Source organism: Delphinus delphis, chromosome 5, assembly GCF_949987515.2.
Source record: "Delphinus delphis chromosome 5, mDelDel1.2, whole genome shotgun sequence".
NCBI lineage: Eukaryota > Metazoa > Chordata > Mammalia > Artiodactyla > Delphinidae > Delphinus > Delphinus delphis.
This window is the reverse complement of record NC_082687.1, coordinates 94506801-94526259: the sequence shown is the minus strand read 5'-3', so window position 1 is coordinate 94526259 and position 19459 is coordinate 94506801. Positions and strand designations below refer to the sequence as shown.

Sequence of the window (19459 nt, the reverse complement as noted above, 5' to 3'; positions counted from 1 at the left end):
TTATTTTTAATAATGGAACTTCAAAAATCTCAAAAATACCACAGTGGCCAGTAATTTCTATCTAATGCCATATGAAGAACAGCTTTAAGAAGTTACTAATTAGATATTCAGGTATTAAGATTTTATATATATTTATATATATATCAGATATTAGATAACTAAGTTCTCAAATTATAAAACTCCACAATATGCTTATTTGCCTTCAATTTTTTTCTTTTCCATATTTCTTGTATGTTAGAATCTCAAAGAAAAATCTAATATATAATAGTTGAATACACATAAGCCTCCAATCTAGAATTTATTCTCAATTGATTCTAAAATTGTATGTTTCACAGCTCCCTTGTTTTTCATGTTAAAATTTTTTTCTAACCTTTTCCTGTTTGATTTATATATAAAAAAAATTCCACTTTTTTTAGGTAAGTTTCTATCCATTTTGCCATTACAAGTTTTGTTGTTGAAATAGTTGTCTTTGGAGAAAGTTAATTTCTAATATTAATATTAATAAAGCTGCTTCCTAGAGTGAATCAAAGAAGCCAGTGTAGTCAGTTTTTTCTTTGCTTTTCTTTTTTTTCCTTTTACTGAATGAGTAAATCAATCACACACCAACAGTGTTGTAAATTTAAGTGCAAAAGCATTGAAGTGCTTTACTACAAATTACAACCTAGAAACACGTTAACTGAACAATTAAAATTCATACAATCAGATTTAGATATATAACAACACAAAGTAGAAACAGAATTACAGTACATTTACAACACAAGACAGATACATGAATTCATTAGAAAATATTGTAATAAATAATTCATGAATTATAGTGCAATTGATTTATGCATAAATATAACTAATTGCCTAACAATCAGTTTATATTAACAAAATCTGTCAAAATCAAGGCAGCCACAGAGTTTTACTAAATTACTGCGACAATGGAAATACTGCAATTAAAAAACAAATACAAGTATTTGTACTGTAAACAACTAAAAAAATCGGTCTCACTAAAGTTAGTATACAATTTAATATAAAATTGTCATTAGCTACCAGAAATGGTTTAAACAACTTTACTGAGCAGTAGTTTTCTAAAAACAGAGGCACTGTTTTTTCTTTTCCTTTTTTTTTTTTTAAATATAAAATACTTGAACATTCAAATAAGTAGAAAGCACATAAGGGTTGCTTTCACCTTCATTAAAAGTCTGCTGAAACTGGATTTTTCAGAAAATTGTCAGTTAATAAGTAGTAACTGGTAACTAAATTTATAAAGTACTTTGAAAGTTTAACATAAAGAACATCTTAACAGAATCACTGGGGAGAAGGGGAACCCATAAATTTCCCTGCCTTTCCTAGTTTGTATAATCAAAAGTTAACTCAACAATTAGAAACATTTTGTTTCTTTTAAAAGTTATGGGTTGATCATTACCTATAAACTATCAAAAAATATTTAATTTACTATTTCTGACCAAAAATAAATAATACAAGTACTAAAATGCTGCAAATTAACTATAATATTACCTATAAAACTACTGATCACTGTGAAGTCAATAGCAAAATGATCCCTGATTTTATGAATCCTGTAAAGTTTTTGGTCAGGTCATCTTTTAAATGATATAAAAGTGTTCTGTAAGTATCCCTTTACTATAAACTTCTCAATCAATTTATTAATGTAAATATAGTGTGAGGAATAAAAAAGCTCAATACAATATAAATATTATGTAATGCATTCAAGCCCCCAAATTCTTGCAAGTAAAATTCTGTATAAAGCGGTCAATAAAATTGTGTTGAAACATTTACTTTAACTTTGTTTTTCAATGGGGGGGAAGGGAAATATATTAAATAATCCAAGTTCTGGCCCTCACAAAATATGGCTTAATTCTTTAAAAAGAAAGATGACCCTGACATCTGCTGTTTTGCAATCTATTATGTATACTTTCTTAGTGGGGAAAAAAAAAGCAAGAGGATTCATACCCTAGTATGCAGGTAACATTAATAGCTGAAGAGGGTTCAGTATGGATCTAAGAGACCAAATAACTACTCGGTTGTGTAGTTTCCCACTCTTCAGTTTCCTTAAAGATATGTAAGCAGTTTTTAAATGTAATAGCTGAAAATTTCTTTAGTATTACATATATATGTGATTATTAGATACACACAAACACAAGTGTAAAAACACATGTATTTGACAAGGTGCACTTATTTTTTTAATTCAGCTTTAAGTATTCCTTTTGGACTTAGGAAAACTGGCTTAGAAAAAATGATCAGAACCTGAATTTTAATAGAGAAAAGGGGCACTCAAAGAATTTTGAATTTGTGAAGCAAATCCCCATTCTTTCTATGGAGGCACATGCTTTATAACATTTTACCACTAAAACTGCATACTTCATAAATCCAACATGGATACTCTGAACCACATTTTGAAACTGCTATATAAAATTACTGGTCTCTCTTATGAGTCTAGTAAAAGTTAAAATGCACTGCCCAGCTTCTAACTACCCAATTAGTAGAGAGTTTACATTACTGAAAGTTCAAAACAGCTTCAGTGTTAAATATCTGTAAATCTATTCAAGACCCTGAACAAACTGCAAATTTGGTTATTAGCAAAATGATAATGTATCGCCCACCAAAATGAAATCTGTAATTCATTTTGATAAACTGAAAATGTTTTGAAATGTCACAGCAGCAAATATATTAAAGTTACACTGAGGTTTTTCAATAGTAGGAGTGTGTCACAATCCTTAAAATTTAAAGTAGTCATAACATCAACTAACCAGCACATTTTAAACCAAAATTATCATTCTCAAGCTTTTTCTGTGCACATTATAAACATGCTCTAAGTTGCATTCCAACTTTCTTTTCTAACCTTACACATTAGCTTATTTTTCAAATGAAAAACAAAATTAAATTATTTTAATAATTAAATTTAAATTACTTTTTGTTCTTAGTATTCCATCTTACATTAAAGGACTCTATAGCTGCTGGGGTTAACTATGTGTCAGTTTTTTTTAAAGTATATACCTTATAAACCCCAACTTCCTGCTAAATCAACTATTAAATGATAAATATTAAATTTCATTATACATATCATTTAAGGTTTTCTTTTCTATTCCCAGTGGATGCACTTGAGTGCATTTCATATTTCATAGAATGCACTGTAGTGTACTAATACTGTATATATTAATTTTTATTAGTGTGGAGATAGCTGTCCGTTTAAACTTTGATTGGTTGTTTGATATACTTACAACAAATGTAAGTATGCTATGCAAAAATGTTTACAAACTATTAATATATTTCCATTATAAGATGGTTCAACTGAATGGCTGGAGTGGTCTTTCACCAATAAAAATGTTTCACTTGACAATTACTTGTTTTCCCACAACGCTTTATGCTATTGACTACTAAAGAAAACCTGAATCTTTTTCACCTATTTATACAAGGATTAAATACAAACTATCAGAATTAAGTAAGCAACTATATAGTTCTGTCCACAGTGAAAACCCTGAATAAAACTTTTTTTCAAAAGGCATGTAAGTGGTTTTTGAACTGTAAAATTTCATGTCTCCTGTCAGAGTGAGCATCTGTAATTCCCACATGTGTGTATACAGACACACAAATACACACCTGTGCACATACACACACACACAAACACGCATACACACACACACACACACACGCACATACACACATTTTCCTAACAAGTAATCTACACAGGCTTGCCGCTGTTTTTGCAGCTGCCAGTCCCTGAATCTGTCATATTATATAACCCAGTGTCTGGTAATCGGAGTTTCTTCTTCGGAGGAGTCTTCAGTGTTCCAGATCTTTCTTTTACCTTGTATTCTAAAGTGCTGTGAGGTACCCCATAAATTCCTTGTGCTTTGGAAACACTCATTTTTCCGCTCATTACCATTGCAATAGCCTCTTCCATTATTTCATGATCATATTGCCGATAACGGCCACGTTTTTTCCTGGGCTGCTTATTATCTTTTCGATCCAACCCATCTTCAGTATTTTCAGAGGTTCCATCAACTGTTCCATTTTTAGAATTAAGACACAAAGGAGAGAGGTCCCCATGTAGAAAATAAGAGTCAACACTTGAGTGAGTTACGGGCCCAGAACATTCTATTTTGTTCTGTTTAGGGAGTATATTTTTCAGTTTTTGGAGAGCTGATCCTTCCAGGACTGGAGAGGTTTTGGAAACTTGATACATAACGTCCAGCAGACCAGGACCATCAGGTTGTGGTTTTGAAACAGAACTTACTCGTAGCTGAGGAATTTTTAACTGTACAGTAGGATGTGTTTCATATTGTAGGCTTTCATTTTTTTCTTTAAATTGAGTAACCATTTTCTGTAGAGTTAACTGATGGAGGTAACTGGAAGCTGTTGGGAATTTTAATTCTGAGGTTTCAAGTAGATTGAGTTTACTTTTTTCTGTGCGCTCTGCTTGAGCTCTCGCCCACAAGGCTACTTTTTGCAGCACTGCACAAGTTTCTTTACTGTCTTTATATGAGTAACTATCATTGAAATCTCGAGTTTTGTTTTTAAAAGATGCAGGCTTCCCTGCTGGTAAGGCTTCTAAGTGGAGAAGTAAAGTTTTTTGAGGTATGCCATAAAGTATGCCTGCTTTATTTATGTCCAGTGCTCCAGACTGAATGTCTTTCAAAGCTTTTGAGAGCAAACCATCTGCAAACTCAGCACTTCTTTCCACATAGTCCTCTCTGTTTCTGTGTAGTCTCCTGGATGGATGGAATGAAACGATGGTAAACTGATGCATGAGAGACTCTCACACAGCTATGGAAGGGGAGGGTCCACTCCTTTATTATACTCCTTGCTTAGGTAACATCACTGCTTATGACTCTTTTAAGTCTGTGAGATGTAGTAGTTGCTCCTTATCAAAGCAAACGCTATAGTCCTGGTAGGACAATGTGTCAATCATACGGTGGCCTCAACGGGCAGACCTTCCAAGAACATAAAATCCTAACTCAGTATTTGTAAAAATATTCTCATGATGTTGCTATTCCTCTGACAGATGCTTGCAGAGCAACACTTATAATTTTTTTACAATTAGAGTTCCATTATATAAAATACCCAAATCCTAAAGGAGTTTTTGTTAGTAGAAAAGTGACGTTACCGCTAAACAAGTAATAAAAGAGTCAACCCCTTTAAAGGAAATTTGTAGCAGCAAGAATATTTCCAAACACAAATACCCCATATTTCCACAAGACTAATTTTTCTCTAGATAAAAACTTAAAATCTGAAACAAGTAGATAAGTTATATTTGGGTAAAATACTTTTAGATTTTATACATGTTATTTCTATTTCGAATGTATCACTATAACTTTTAAAGTTTCTTAAACAGAAAGCTCACTATACCTCATGACTCAAAAAGCTATTACAGCCTTAGTTGAAACAGATTACACTCTACATCTGAGATTTAAATGTTACTAAAAAGCTTCCTATGCAGTTTGTTAATGGGAAGATGCAAAAGTTACCAAAAAAAAAAAAATCCAACAGAACAGCATTTCACTATTAACTATTTAATTAATTTAACAACAGCTTTTAAAGCATGAAAGGATTTTTTGTGGTGATTACTAGATAAAGTAGTCTGCCACCACACCTAGAACACAATGAAAAAAGTCTAAACACTGTTAAGTTAGTTGTAAGAATTAGTAAGCATAGTACTTTTAAAACTGGTTGATTGTTTTAAAAAATTAAATAGTGAAATTACATATTTTCCTTAAAATTGCCTCCTAAATATTGAATTTAAAATTCTCTTTACTCGTCCTGCTTCTTAGTTTGTATTCTATGATTAATTTGGTAGTTCATTTAGTAACATGAACTAAAGTTTGGTGATTGTTCTGATAACTTTTCTTTAACAGAAAGAATAAAAAAGAAAGAGAAAGGACAAATGAAAGGTATGAGAGACACACACTTATGAGTGACAAAAATTCTGGAAGAAAACTATATATGTCAATCTATTCAGAGTAGTATTAAGAGTTCTCTCCATAATTTTATATTAATATTAAATTATATTTCCTAGATATTGCTTACCCAGCCATTGAATTTTCAGAAGAAGGATCACATATGGATGACTCTTCAGATTTTATGCTGGTTTTCTTTGTAGAGAGATCTAACACTCCATCCCCTATAATTTTTGCAAGAGAAAAAACTTTATATTTGTGACAGGTAATCCTTAACATTTTAACATTTCATATTTTGATGATCTACTAATTCATGACCTAAAAATTAACACTTGTATTTGACACATGGCCATCACCAACTCATCTTGTGGTTTTAGCAACAATACATGACTGGGAAGGCACTACATAGGAAAAAAGAACAGAGAAGGAGCTGGCACTGCCAAGTGATATGAAGAAACAAAGAGACTAGATATAAAATGTTTAAAATCCACCCTTGGTCACCTTTTCCACTGTTCTGCAGTGAACAGCCATTGACTGCTCATTCAATAGAAACATGACTGCTTCCTATTCAAGGCTGCCCAGATGATTTTAGGAAAGTAGGAATAATGTACGTTGAACAAAACAGAAAGCATAGAAAATATGATGATGAATAAGAAAGCGATAATTAGCATTTACTAGGACCAGTAATATGTGGAACACATACTTTAGGTAATCTTTGACTCTATGTACAGCCAATCTGTTTTTTAGAACTCAGCATAGAATTTTCCTGTTTTAAATAACTCAAATGTACAACAGTTGAATCACTGCCTATGTAATGTATTGTGGTTATACCTGTGATTGGAAGAAGACACAACAATATAACATTTTAGGAAAAATAAACTGTTAGAAAACAACTGCTTATGTATGTTACTAACATGTAGTTATTTTATTACTATTATAATATTGAATCTACATAGATGAAGCTTCAATGATTCAGATATGTTGTTAATCTGATAAACTTCAAAATCAAAAAGAATAAAAATAAAACTATGAATTTAAAACACAGCAATACATACTGGGAATATATCTCTACAGATAGCTAAAAAATTGAAAATTAAAGCTACAAGGAATAATTGTAAGAAAACCCATGTTTAAAAAATATACTAAAAAATTCAACTAGGTTTAAAAATAATTTAATTATGTGCAAAGCACTGTTTTAGGAACTTGGAGACCAGCAGTAAAAAAAAAAAAAAAGGTATACAAAGTACCTATCCTCACAGTGCTTGTGATCTAGTTAGGTAATTCGTACACCACCACCACTGACAACAACCATATTTCAGGTTGATGATCAGTGCTACTTAGGAAAAATAAAGCAGAGTGAGCTGATAGAGTAATGAGGGTAGGACTAAGGCAGCTGCTCTTTTCTCAGGTATTATCAGTAAAGGCCTCTTGGACTTGAACAGAGTCCTGAACAAAGTGACGGTACCAACCAAGCAGATTATCTTGGGGAAAGCTTGTAGAAGGATCAGTGTGCAAAGGCTATGATATGGAATCATATCTGGAATGTTTAAGGAACAGCAAAGAGGCCAGGGTGACCAGAGTGGAGTAAGAAGACTGTGAGAGATGAAATCAGAAATCAGGCAGATCACATAGGGCCTTGTAGGCCATGGTAAGAAATTTTATTTTGAAAGACAAGAAACCACTGGAGGATTCTAAGCATAAATCTGGCACAATTTTAATTTATGTTTTTAAAGGATCAATCTGCTGTGGGGAGAATGGACTGCAAGGGGCTAAGAGGGGAACAGGGACACCTGTTGGGAAAATGCTATGCTATTTCTCACCTCTAGGCTTTCACACTTTCAATCAGTTTCCTCTGCCTAGAAGTCTCTTAATCCTCTCCTTCTTCTATCCCCACACTCATCCTAATATTCACCAAATCTTACTCATCATTCAGTCATTCATGACACAACTTGAACTTGGCTGTCATTATTCTAGGTTCCTATACTTGCAATACTTACCTAGAGTATTTAGCATTTAGCAGGCTATATTCTAGTTTCTTATTGACTTATTAGTGTTAGCCACCAGACTATAAGCTATGTGAAGGCAGAGATCATGTCTATTTTATTTACTGATGTATCCCCACTGCCTACAATAGTGGCTGGCACACAATAAGTGTTCAATAAATATTTGCTGAAAAGAACTGAGAGGAACTAGAAGGAATCCAGTTATTGCTAGAGGTTAAAATGCCTAGATTGAAAGGGTAAAAAGGGAGACTGGACAAATAAAGTACATGGTACATGCTACCTTAAAAAATTATTAAATGAAGTATCTTGCCCCAGTTTATCCATCCAGCCCAATCTTAGGCTTAGTTAACAACTCATCTCAACCATCACACTTCCTGTGCATCTAAACCACTTGCAGTTCCTCAAACAGCCTATGTGGTGTCAGGTCTCTCAAACTGCAGTGCATGGTTCCCTCTGCCTAGAATGTTCCTTCCACTTTTCAACTTGCCAAATGCCTCATCTTTAAAGATCCAGATCCCCCCAAGTTCACCTTGTCAACAGCATCCTATAACACTTACGACACTCTCATGCAATTTTTGATTTACGTATCTTTTTCTTCCATGAGACTGAATTCCTCAAGGTCAGGAATCCTGACTTACTGATTTGTATTTCATAAACAAAAGGAGAGTGCTATAACCTACTAAAATAGAGAAATGAATGTTGTCTTCTCCTTTACTATCTCATTTCTCTTCTTCAGCACTTAAATTTTTACTATTTTAAGGTCTTACAAGACCATCTTCAAAAACGTCATTACTACCTAATCCATATTCAGATTTATCACTGAATTCACTCGTTTTGATTCTGCTCATTTTATGTAGTTTATAGCATATAAAATACACTCTTCATAAGTGTGTTATTCCTTGTCAGTGTTACAGAACAAATTAATGAATTTCTCCAGTTCTAAATTTTAGACTTTTGATATGGTCGATTTCAGGTTAACTACTCCACAAACCATAAATAAGGAGGTGCAGAGAACTCCTTCTCTCTCTCCTTTACATTAAGTGTGAAAACTAGGCTGTAGCTCCCTAGCTAGGACAGTAACGGTCTTCTTGTCCTTTTTGGACCACTCCTTGATTGCTGGTTTGATAGCTAATTTCAGTCTTGAGGATGAGCTAGACTTAAGCCCTGCTCCATCTTTAAAAGAATTACCCAAATCAGGCTTATATTCCTGATTCTTCTTCTTTAGGAACTCTAAACAGTGGCCCAGGTGAGAAATGCTTTTATCTTTTTTCCATAACCCATTCTCCATACCTAGGCTGCCCATGTTATCTATTAAAAAATCTCACTTTTTGTTAGTGGTTTTGTCACCTATATTAAAATATTTTGCTGGTATCATGATTCCTTTTTCCATCATAAAGGCTGTGGCTCAAGACCTAGGAAAATCATAAAGAGTAACCCCTAGGTTTATCTGAAATAGAAAAAACAAAAACAGTAAGAGAAGGGGAGAAATAGCTTGGGAACTAGGATTAAGAAAAAGAAAAAATCAGAAATGGCAAAAAAGGGCATTTTCTTGCCGCTGCTGATTTGCATCTAACAGCATCACTTCTTCACAATGGAGATATCACATCATAACTAGATTGTTTTGTGTGTATACATTTTCAAAGTACTAATAATTAACTTGATGGATAAAAAGTAAGCACGTATCATGCTAAATGCTTCAGGGCAACAGAAAATAAGTAGAAGACAGAAAGAGAGACTGAAATTTATTTATCATTCACCTACTGGTAGGTACTTAGGCTGTTTTAGTTTTTCACTATTACAAACAATTCTGAAGCGAAAATCCTTCTAAATGTTTTCTTGTGTTCACGTGTAAGAATTTTTCTAAGATGCACACCTAGGAGTGTAAGTGCTGGACAGAAGGGTATACATTTTGAACTTCTGTAGATATTACTAAAATTTTTTTCCATAACCTTGACAACACTTGGTGTTGTTGAGATTTTTAATTTTTGCTAATCCGATGAGAAAGAGCAAGTTGCAGGAGTAAATGAACATGAATGCATTTGGTATGCATTTACGTGAATCTCTAAAGCACATAAAACTATTTTGCTTAGAGATGCATAAATAGGTATTGTCAGAGGTTGCTTTCAAGGATAAACAAAAAGATGTGATAGTTCCTCAAGAGAAAACATATTAGAAGCAAATATGATCAAATAACACATTTATTAGTTCTGGGTGACAGGAACATGATTATTACACTGCATTTTGCTGTATATAAGAAAATTTTCCAAATAATAAAAACAGATTGTTTCCATTTACTGGTTGTAGACTGAGCATTAACAACATGATTTAATTATTTCTCAGCAAACACTAGTGCAAAAGATATAGGATTAAAGACAGGCTGATGTAATCTACCAACAAGGTCAGGTAACTGTCTACATGACACTACCAGATAACTTTAAAAATGGACTGGTGTTTGGAAAATTGAAACCATGACCAAATTAAGCAATTTCTTGAGTATCAACATTTTATTGGGTTAATTTTTTTGAGAATTTGCATTCCAAAACCAAGATTTGGATTTCTGTTTACAAATTATTTTCAGCTCTGTATTCTCCTGCAAATTCCTGATGAAGAATCTATTAAAAGCAGACAAGTACAACCCTCATAATACAGAATTGTCTTTCACTCCTCCAAGGACACCATTCTTTCTCATCTCTTACCTGCCTCTGTCCATTCTTCAAAGTATGCTCTGTGCTCTCTTGGCCTGGCTAACTTTAAAACATCCTTCCGGATCGTCCCCTCAAAGAAAGTTTTCCTAACTTTTCCCCAGCCTTCTTTCATATTCCCATAGCACCCTTCATATTCTTCTATACTGTATTTATGATGTGTTATTATAATTTGCCTAGTTTAGCACCTGAAGCCCAATAGTACTGTGGGGATTTAGTAACTACGTTTAGAATCTATTTACTATTTATATCTAATTAAGTATACTTACTTAGCTGATTTTCTCACAAGACTCACTTCTAAGCAAGGGCCTGAAAGCAATAGTACCTCAATAAAGACCAATTCACTGACTCATCAATGACTTGCTCAATTCTGTCACACCAATCCTAAGCATATAGCACTGCATACAGCAGACCCTGACTGACAAAATAATCATGAAATCAATGAACTTTGTTCAGCTAGTCAGAAAATGACAGCACAGTCAAAAAGTTGATATCTATATGGGAGAGAAGTTAGCTTCACACAAAGAGAAACTCCAGTTCAGTTAAAGAGGCTGAGAATGATTTTTAATCATCAATTTCTATATTCGTTAGGCTCTAATAATAACAGATTTTTCTTTAGAAATATCAAGTTGATGATCACTAACCACTAAATTAAATATGAATATTAAATATATTAAAAACGTATTTATTAACTCATCACAATACTATTGGTCACCGGTTGCTATACAAGACAAATTCATCAAGCTCAGTCCATACCTGAGTATGAACATGAGTTAAAAGACCTTCAAAAACACATTACCTATCATCAATATTAAAGATGTAAATATCAGTAAGATTCAGTACATGAAGGCAAGTGAATTTTAATGACAAAATATCACATACATTTTATGTTGTTTGGACAAGGAGAAAATATTCCAAATTAAATTTCATAATAACACTAATCACTAGCAATAAAACTTTCATCCAAATCAATGCAATGTAACATTTCATGATGTTTGATGCAAACCTATGTTAATAGTTTTAATAAATACCTTAATACTATTTCTACTTTATGTCTTTGATCACCTCTTATCTCTCTCCTTAAATGGGTCTTCCTGTCTTTCTTTTAGCCCCTCAATGTATTGTTCTAGTCAGCCTTCAGCTCTTGTTCTTCCCTACTATACTCTCTAGGAGATTCCCCTGATTTCAAATATTGAGTATTTATATTTAACTGATTTCTAGAAAACAGAGCTTATATAAAAATCTAAATATATAAAACCATAACATTTTTATAGTGTGCAGAACACCACTCTAAGAGCATTATATGTCTTAACCCCACTTAGGGCTCACACAGCCCAATATATAAATAGGTTTTATTTATTTGCAATTTTTAATGATAAAACTGAAAGCAAAAGAGGTTTTAATTATCTTGCCCAAGATACCTGTAAGTAGTGAAATGCCATTCAAACTCAGGCAGTTATTCCAGACTCTGTATTCAACTACAATTCTAATCTGTGTAATGTTTTAAAAAGTCAAGTTACAATGTTGGTAATGGTGCAATAAATTTGCCACCATCACACATTACCAGTTTAGGAACAAATGCTTTTCTAAATAATCTAGTAATATGCTATCAAAAATCTTAAAAATGTTCACACTCCTCTAGGCATCTATCTTAAGAAAATAGTATTTTGGGCTTCCCTGGTGGCACAGTGGTTGAGAGTCCACCTGCCGATGCAGGGGACATGGGTTCGTGCCCCGGTCCGGGAAGATCCCACATGCCGCGGAGCGGCTGGGCCCGTGAGCCATGGCTGCTGAGCCTTCGCGTCCGGAGCCTGTGCTCCACAACGGGAGAGGCCACAACAGTGAGAGGCCCATGTACCGCAAAAAAAAGAAAATAGTATTTAAGTGGTTTTATATACAAAGATATACCAAAGATTTCAGTATTACTGATAAGCACAAATATATATAAAATACACACTTAACAGGATCTCGCTAATTTTCTGCTTTCCCCAGGTTTGCCATAATGAGCATATATTCATGAAGAAACCCCACAAACTTATTAACAAAATAATACCAAAGTGTAAAAGCAATCACTTGGGTTTATCCAAATTTTATTTTAAAATTGTTTTTATTACTTCTTTAACCATTGAGTTAAAGTTTCAGGGTCATGGACGAAATAATATAATATCAGAGTAGCACATCAATTAAGCTTTAACATTGGTTTTTCCTTCCTTCATTTGCCTTCCTCTGCACATCAAACACTTTTTTAAAAGGGAAGAGTTATTGCTTTCTTGACGTGTTTTTATTTAGTGCATACATAGCTGAAATCCCATAAGAATTCACTCACCTACTATTCACTAATAATGACAAGGGACAAAATAAATCAGAGTGAAGTGCTTATAGTAAATTTAGAATATAAAAATTAATAATACTAAATTTAATTAGGAAATATTACTGGTAAAATTAAATAGGGTTTTAGCACTTCCACCATATGCCATTTTAGAATTTCACTGCAGTTCTTTTTTTTTTTTTTTTTTTTTTTGCGGTACGCAGGCCTCTCACTGTCGTGGCCTCTCCCGTTGCGGAGCACAGGCTCCGGACGCGCAGGCTCAGCGGCCATGGCTCACGGGCCCAGCCGCTCCACGGCATGTGGGATCTTCCCGGACCGGGGCACGAACCCATGTCCCCTGCATCGGCAGGTGGACTCTCAACCACTGCGCCACCAGGGAAGCCCTTCACTGCAGTTCTTTTTTTCTTTCTTCAGTTATTCTACAAATACTGAACTAAAGCAAAGTTTCAAAAGGCTTCAAGTCAATACCTTGAAAAATATTTTTAAAAACACACTCTCTTTTTTATCCCATGTATTGTACTGTGTATTATGTAAGTTTAAGTTTCAACCAAACATTTAAAATGTGGGATGTATACTTATTACAACATCATATTGGAAGACTTTAGACTTGCTAGCCCTTAACATGCTCATTTAAAAGTGATTTATGAGTTTTAAAAATCTTTTTATTGAAATACAACATTCATAACAAGAATGAACCTAACTACACAATTTAATGAATTTTCACAAACTGAACATTTCGATGTAAATAGTACCTAGATCACCACCATCAACCCAGAAGCCCCCCATCATATCTCCTCTGGTCCTTACACCTACCTCCACTATCTTGACTTCTAACAGCTTTATGCATGCTGTTTTATGCAGCAATTTCACTTCTAGGAATATGTCCTAAGGTAAAAATTAAGACTGACTGCAAAATATCAGCTCGAGCATGTTCACTTATATACCTGAAGATACAGAATTAAGTATAATGTGATCCTTCCAGTAAATTGAATACTATTCAGCTAAGTAGATCAATTTAAGTATTAAAATGGATCTGCAGAAAAACAGTAACATATGGATGTTTAAAAATATTTAAAAAATACAACTTATAGAGGATTATATAATGAATGATTTGTGGGAATGAGCTCTGGGAGGAGAGAGTGAGAGTGTGTTAAGTGTGTGTGTTGAGTATGTTTTTCCAGAAAATGATTTGGAAGGATTGAAAACCGAATCAGTTACTTCTGGGTGGATAAATAAAAGATCAGTGCAGAGCTTTACAGTTCATTCATTTGATTAATATTTATTGCATGGTTATAATATGCCATTTTTCTAAATGGCACAAAGGAAACAGTAGGGAGCAAAACAGAAAATGTTCTTGCTCTCATGTAATTTACATTCTAGTAGAACAAAGAGAAGTCAATAAAATATTGATTTCACAAGGTGGTAAGGCCTTACAATGAAAATAAAACACAGTGACAGACAGAATAATAACAATGGCAGGTGGGAAGAGGTTACTATGTTGGAATAAATGATCAGTTAAAGCCTCTGGGAAGATGACTTGCTCTTTCTTAAAAAAGAAGTTTAATTGAGATACCTTTCAAAAATGCAAAAATATAGAATGATTGCTTCTATCCACTCTTCAGTTTATACAATTACCTAAATTTTTGCTACACTTGCTCTATTTATCTCTATCTACTTAAGTATTTTAAAGTTAATTCCAGCTGTCACATCATTTCTATATTCTTATGCATCTTTAAACATATGAACATTTTTGTACATAACTATATATAAAAATTCCTTGTTATCACCTAATACTTAGTTTGTACTGAATTTCCTCTAGTGAGTCCAAAATGTCTTTTTACAGTTTGTATGTTCAAATTAGGAGCTAATTTGTCTGTGTTATTCTTGATGGCTATGTCTCTTAAAATTTATAGCAGCCCTTTCCCTCATTGTTTAAAATAATGACACTGACTTTTTGAAGAGGCCAGGTCATCAGTTCTACTAGAGAATGTCTCACATTATGGTTTGTTCTTTTTGCTCTCCTATGGTGTCGTTTACTTTGCTCTAAAGCAAATGGTTCTCAAACTTTTGGTTCTCATGATCTCTTCACTCTTAAAAATTACTGTGGACCTCAAAGAACTTTTGTTTAGGTGAGTCATAATATTTACCATATTATAAATTAAACTAATTAAAAACTTTAAATATTTGTAATTGATAACTCTATAAATGTTTATAAAACATTTTAATGAAAAATAACATTGTCAAAATAAAGTGAGAACTTTAAAAAATAATTTTGCAAATCTTTTAAATGCCTAGCTTCTATTAAACTTCTTGTTTAATAGGAGACAGCTGGATTCTCATATATGCTTCTATATTCAATGTGTTCAGAAATCATACATCAGCCTCTGACTGACTGCACTACACACTTGTGAGAGAATGAGAGTGAAAAGGGCAAATAATATGTTATTATTAGTTTTGACCTGGTGTATCCCCTGAAAGAGTTTCAGAGACACTGAGGGCTTCCCGGACCACATTTGAGAACCACTGACCTAAAAAATCGCTTAGATTCATGTTCAACGTTTCTGGCAGGAATACTTCACAAGTGATGTATAAAGTCTATTTCTAATGATGCCTAAGTGATCGGTGTATTCTGATGACAACAGCCTGACCTCTCCATTGTAAAGTTCCCCAAGCAACCTCTCCTCTAATAGTTTTATCTTCTGATAATGTTTGATTCAGTTATCTTACTAGGCACTGCAAAATAATATTTTAAGTCTGTCGTGTCTGCCATATTTATTAACTGAAATTCTTCTTTAGGAATCTTCCTCAAAAGGCTATTTGGTTGTCCTGAAATACAATTTGTAAAAGCAAAGCAAAATAAATGCTTAACTCTTTCCTCTAATTGCTCATTTTCAAAGTAAGGAGTTGGTATGCTATGCTTCTCCAGTGTAGACTAATGACTTTGAGGGGCACCTTGTTTTTGTTTTTGTTTTTTTTTGGATTATCATGAACTAATGGATTTTAAAACATTCAACATGTTTCAGTTGAAACTGTTTTTCCTTCTGATGCTTAAATGTTCTCTTATTTGGCCAATGGGGAACCCTTAACGTTGCCTCCTGTATTTGGTTGACAAATTAGTCTTTGGCACGTCCTTGCTTGCTGGCACAAGATGTTCCAGGCTCATCTTGTACATTTTCTGATCCAGACCTGGATTCCAAGGAAGCCTATTTCCCTTTAAGGGAAAATAATGTTTAGAAGACCACAATCTTGGTCTAAATTCAATGCCACTGAGCTGTCGTGTTATTGCTTTTAGAATATTTCAGTGGTCAGACTAAGAAATGCACATTTTTGAAAAGAAAAAAAATCATGAGTTTGCAGTGACATTTCCAATCTACACATATGTAATATTACAGGGTGTTTACTTTGATTTTACACTTGTTTGTTTCTTCTCTTACCCTGAAAATCTTGGTTTCCCAAAACAATGTTAACATGATTATATATCTGATTTATCCTAGAGATCCAAAATAACAAACAATGGCAATATTATTACTAATATTACTAAAAGAAGTTTAGAATTTCTTTGAAGCACTCCTTTGTCCTTAGAATATATTCCACCAAGAATGTATAGTCAAAATACTGGGTAAAGTCACCTGACATCATTCTTTTCTTAGTGTTAATATATTACTAACTTGATGCAGCTATGCTCATTTGTTACATTCTTTTTCAAATTTTAGGGACTGCTTTAACTTTAAAAAATGCTTATTCTTGGGGATCTGAACATTTATATAAAACTACATAACAAGGTCCATTCACAACACTTCTATCCTGCCTCCTCCGCCTCATTTACTTCATTCCCTTATAGGTTTTATCTTTCCTGCTTTGTTTATACAAAAAGAGAACATACATATACTGTTCTGCATCTTGCTTCTATCTCCTAAAACTTGAAAATGCCACTAAAAAGGGATCTTTCTCACTCTTTTTATTCAAATGCTCAGTTTGCCACTGTGTGGATGTACAGTAATTTAGTTAACCATTTGGGTTACTTCTAATCCCTTGCTATTGTAAATAATGCCGCCCAATGAATAACCCTGAGTGTATATCATCAATATTTGTGTAAGTGTAATTATAGGCTCAATTCCTTGAAGTGAGATTTCTGGCTCAAAGAGTAAATGCATATATAATTTTAACACGTATTGTATTGTCAATTCCCCTCCAGAAGGATTCTACCAGTTAGTATTCCCCTAGCAATGAGAATACTAGAGAGTGCCTGTTTCTTCACAGTCTCACCAGAAAGATTATGTTGTTAAACTTGAATTCTTATCAGTCTGATAGGTGTGAACCATATATGACTATTTCCTATGAGTTTATAAGTGTGTTTCCCTATGTTTAAAGGCTTTTAAAACCTCTTCTTCTATGAATTGACAGTAAAACAATGCTCATTTTTCTATCAGTGGTATATCTTTCACTTCTCAATTTTTGAAACTCTTAATGCATTAGAGTATTAGTCCTTTATTTTGTAATATAAATTATAAATACTTTTTTCATAGACTACTATTTCTCTTTTGATTTTTCTAATGGTGCTTTCTTCTTTATCACTCAGAAGTTATTTTTATACACTGGCATTTATTATTGTCTTATTGTTAAGCTGATATTCTAGCTAAGATATAAATGATGAAGAGGGCCAAGCCACAGAAGGAAGAAGATCTAAAGGCAGAGTAATCCAGGAAAGCCATCAGCAAGAGTGAAGGTTCAGAAGTGAAGTGAGCTTAGAATGTGTCAGAAATAGACAGACAGTATGACTTGCACATACTAAGCCAGGAAGAGAGGAAAAGGAGTTAAGTCCAGAGGGGTAGACAGGGACAAGGTCTTAGCAAAGCCATGTAGGTCATGGAAAGAAAACTTAGATTTTGTTCTTCATGTAACGGAAAACTAAGAGGAAGATTTAAATATAGAAGTAATATCAGCTTTACTCTATTCAAGCTGTTATTTTGAACCCCATTTTGGCACACTGATAACTTCAAAGTTAAGGTACATATTATGGAAGCTGTATTTGGAGGGAAAATACATGAAAAAATTATAAGGGAAACCAAAACTCAGTGAATTATCACCTGGAAACCATGTGGTGATAGAGTGGCCAATTTTATATCAAACTATAACAAATATTCAGGAAATGTAATGGCTATAAAGAAATTGATTTTCTTTTTATACTTCGTACAGCTAATTAGGTTAGTCAAGTGACAGTTACATAACATTTATTTATGGAACTTCTGAATTTAAAGTGCATGGCTTTTTGTGATATTCTTTACAAAACAGAAAAGAGAAAAATCCAGCTTAAATATACCATAACAATTATATTTCTTGACACTCTATAATCTGACTTTAGGGAAAAGTTTTGACTAGTCTCTTGATTTTTAAGTGACTGAGACAATCTTCATACAGTTCCTCAAACATACCTGATTTGCTCCTGCCTTCTTTGATTTCTGATATTTTTTTCTCTGTTTTTGATATTTCTTCTGCCTGGAATGCCCTGCCCTCAGATCTTCATGTGGAGGACTTCTTCTCATTATTCAATTCTCTGTTCAAACTCATTTCTTCTGGGAGGCTTTCCTGACCACCTTACCTAAAATAATCCTCTCAAATCTCTCTTGATATCTTGCTTATTGATTCTTTTTGTAAAATTAGGGGCACGCTGACAGGCACATTTCAAAACAGTAACAAATAACTTCTGGAAATGGAAAAATAATAACAAATTAGAAACTCAAGACAAAGGTAAAACAGTGATTAGAATAGCTCAGGAGGGAATCAGTGAATTGGACATAGTTCTAAATTAAGTAATCAGGCTATAACACAAAGGGACAAAGAGGTGGAAGATATGAAAGAGAAGATAAGAGATATGAAGGATAGAATGAGAGGATCCAAAATATGTCTCAGTAAATTTTGACAAGAGAAAAAATGGGAGCTGCATTACACTGAAAAGATAATGGCTGAAAAATCACAAGTGATAAAAGAAATTTGTCCTCGGTTTTAGAAATGATAGGACCTCCAAGCAGAATGAAGAAAAGAAATCTACACCCAGGACTTCCCTGGCAGCACAGTGGTTAAGAATCTGCCTGCTACCGCAGGGGACATGGGTATGAGCCCTGGTCTGGGAAGATCCCACATGCCGCAGAGCAACTAAGCCCATGTGCCACAACTACTGAGCCTGCACTCTAGAGCCCATGAGCCACAACTACTGAAGCCCACGTGCCACAACTACTGAAGCCCACGCACCTAGAGCCTGTGCTCTGCAAAAAGAGAAGCCACCATGATGAGAAGCCCGTGCACCGCAATGAAGAGTGGCCCCCGCCCACCGCAACTAGAGAAAGCCCGCATGCAGCAATGAAGACCCAATACAGCCAAAAAATAAATAAATAAATGAATAAAAAGAAAAAAATAATAAAGAAATCTATACCCAAACATATCCAGGACAACCTGCAAAAAAGCATAAACAAAACACAGAGAGAAAAGTGAGAGAGAGATGCTAAACAAAAAGCGTGTAAAGTTTAC

The 19459-nt window shown here is 33.8% G+C and overlaps 1 protein-coding gene across 2 annotated transcripts in view; it reads right to left on the bottom strand.

The window, feature by feature from the left end:
- The window catches only part of LCORL (ligand dependent nuclear receptor corepressor like), a 166274-nt gene that overhangs the window by 24912 nt on the left and 121903 nt on the right, over nt 1–19459 (bottom strand). For both annotated transcript variants that reach the window (XM_060012759.1, XM_060012758.1), the window contains exon 6: nt 6031–6124. In XM_060012759.1, the coding sequence (XP_059868742.1) occupies nt 6031–6124 (94 nt within the window). The remainder of the gene's footprint in view (nt 1–6030; nt 6125–19459) is intronic.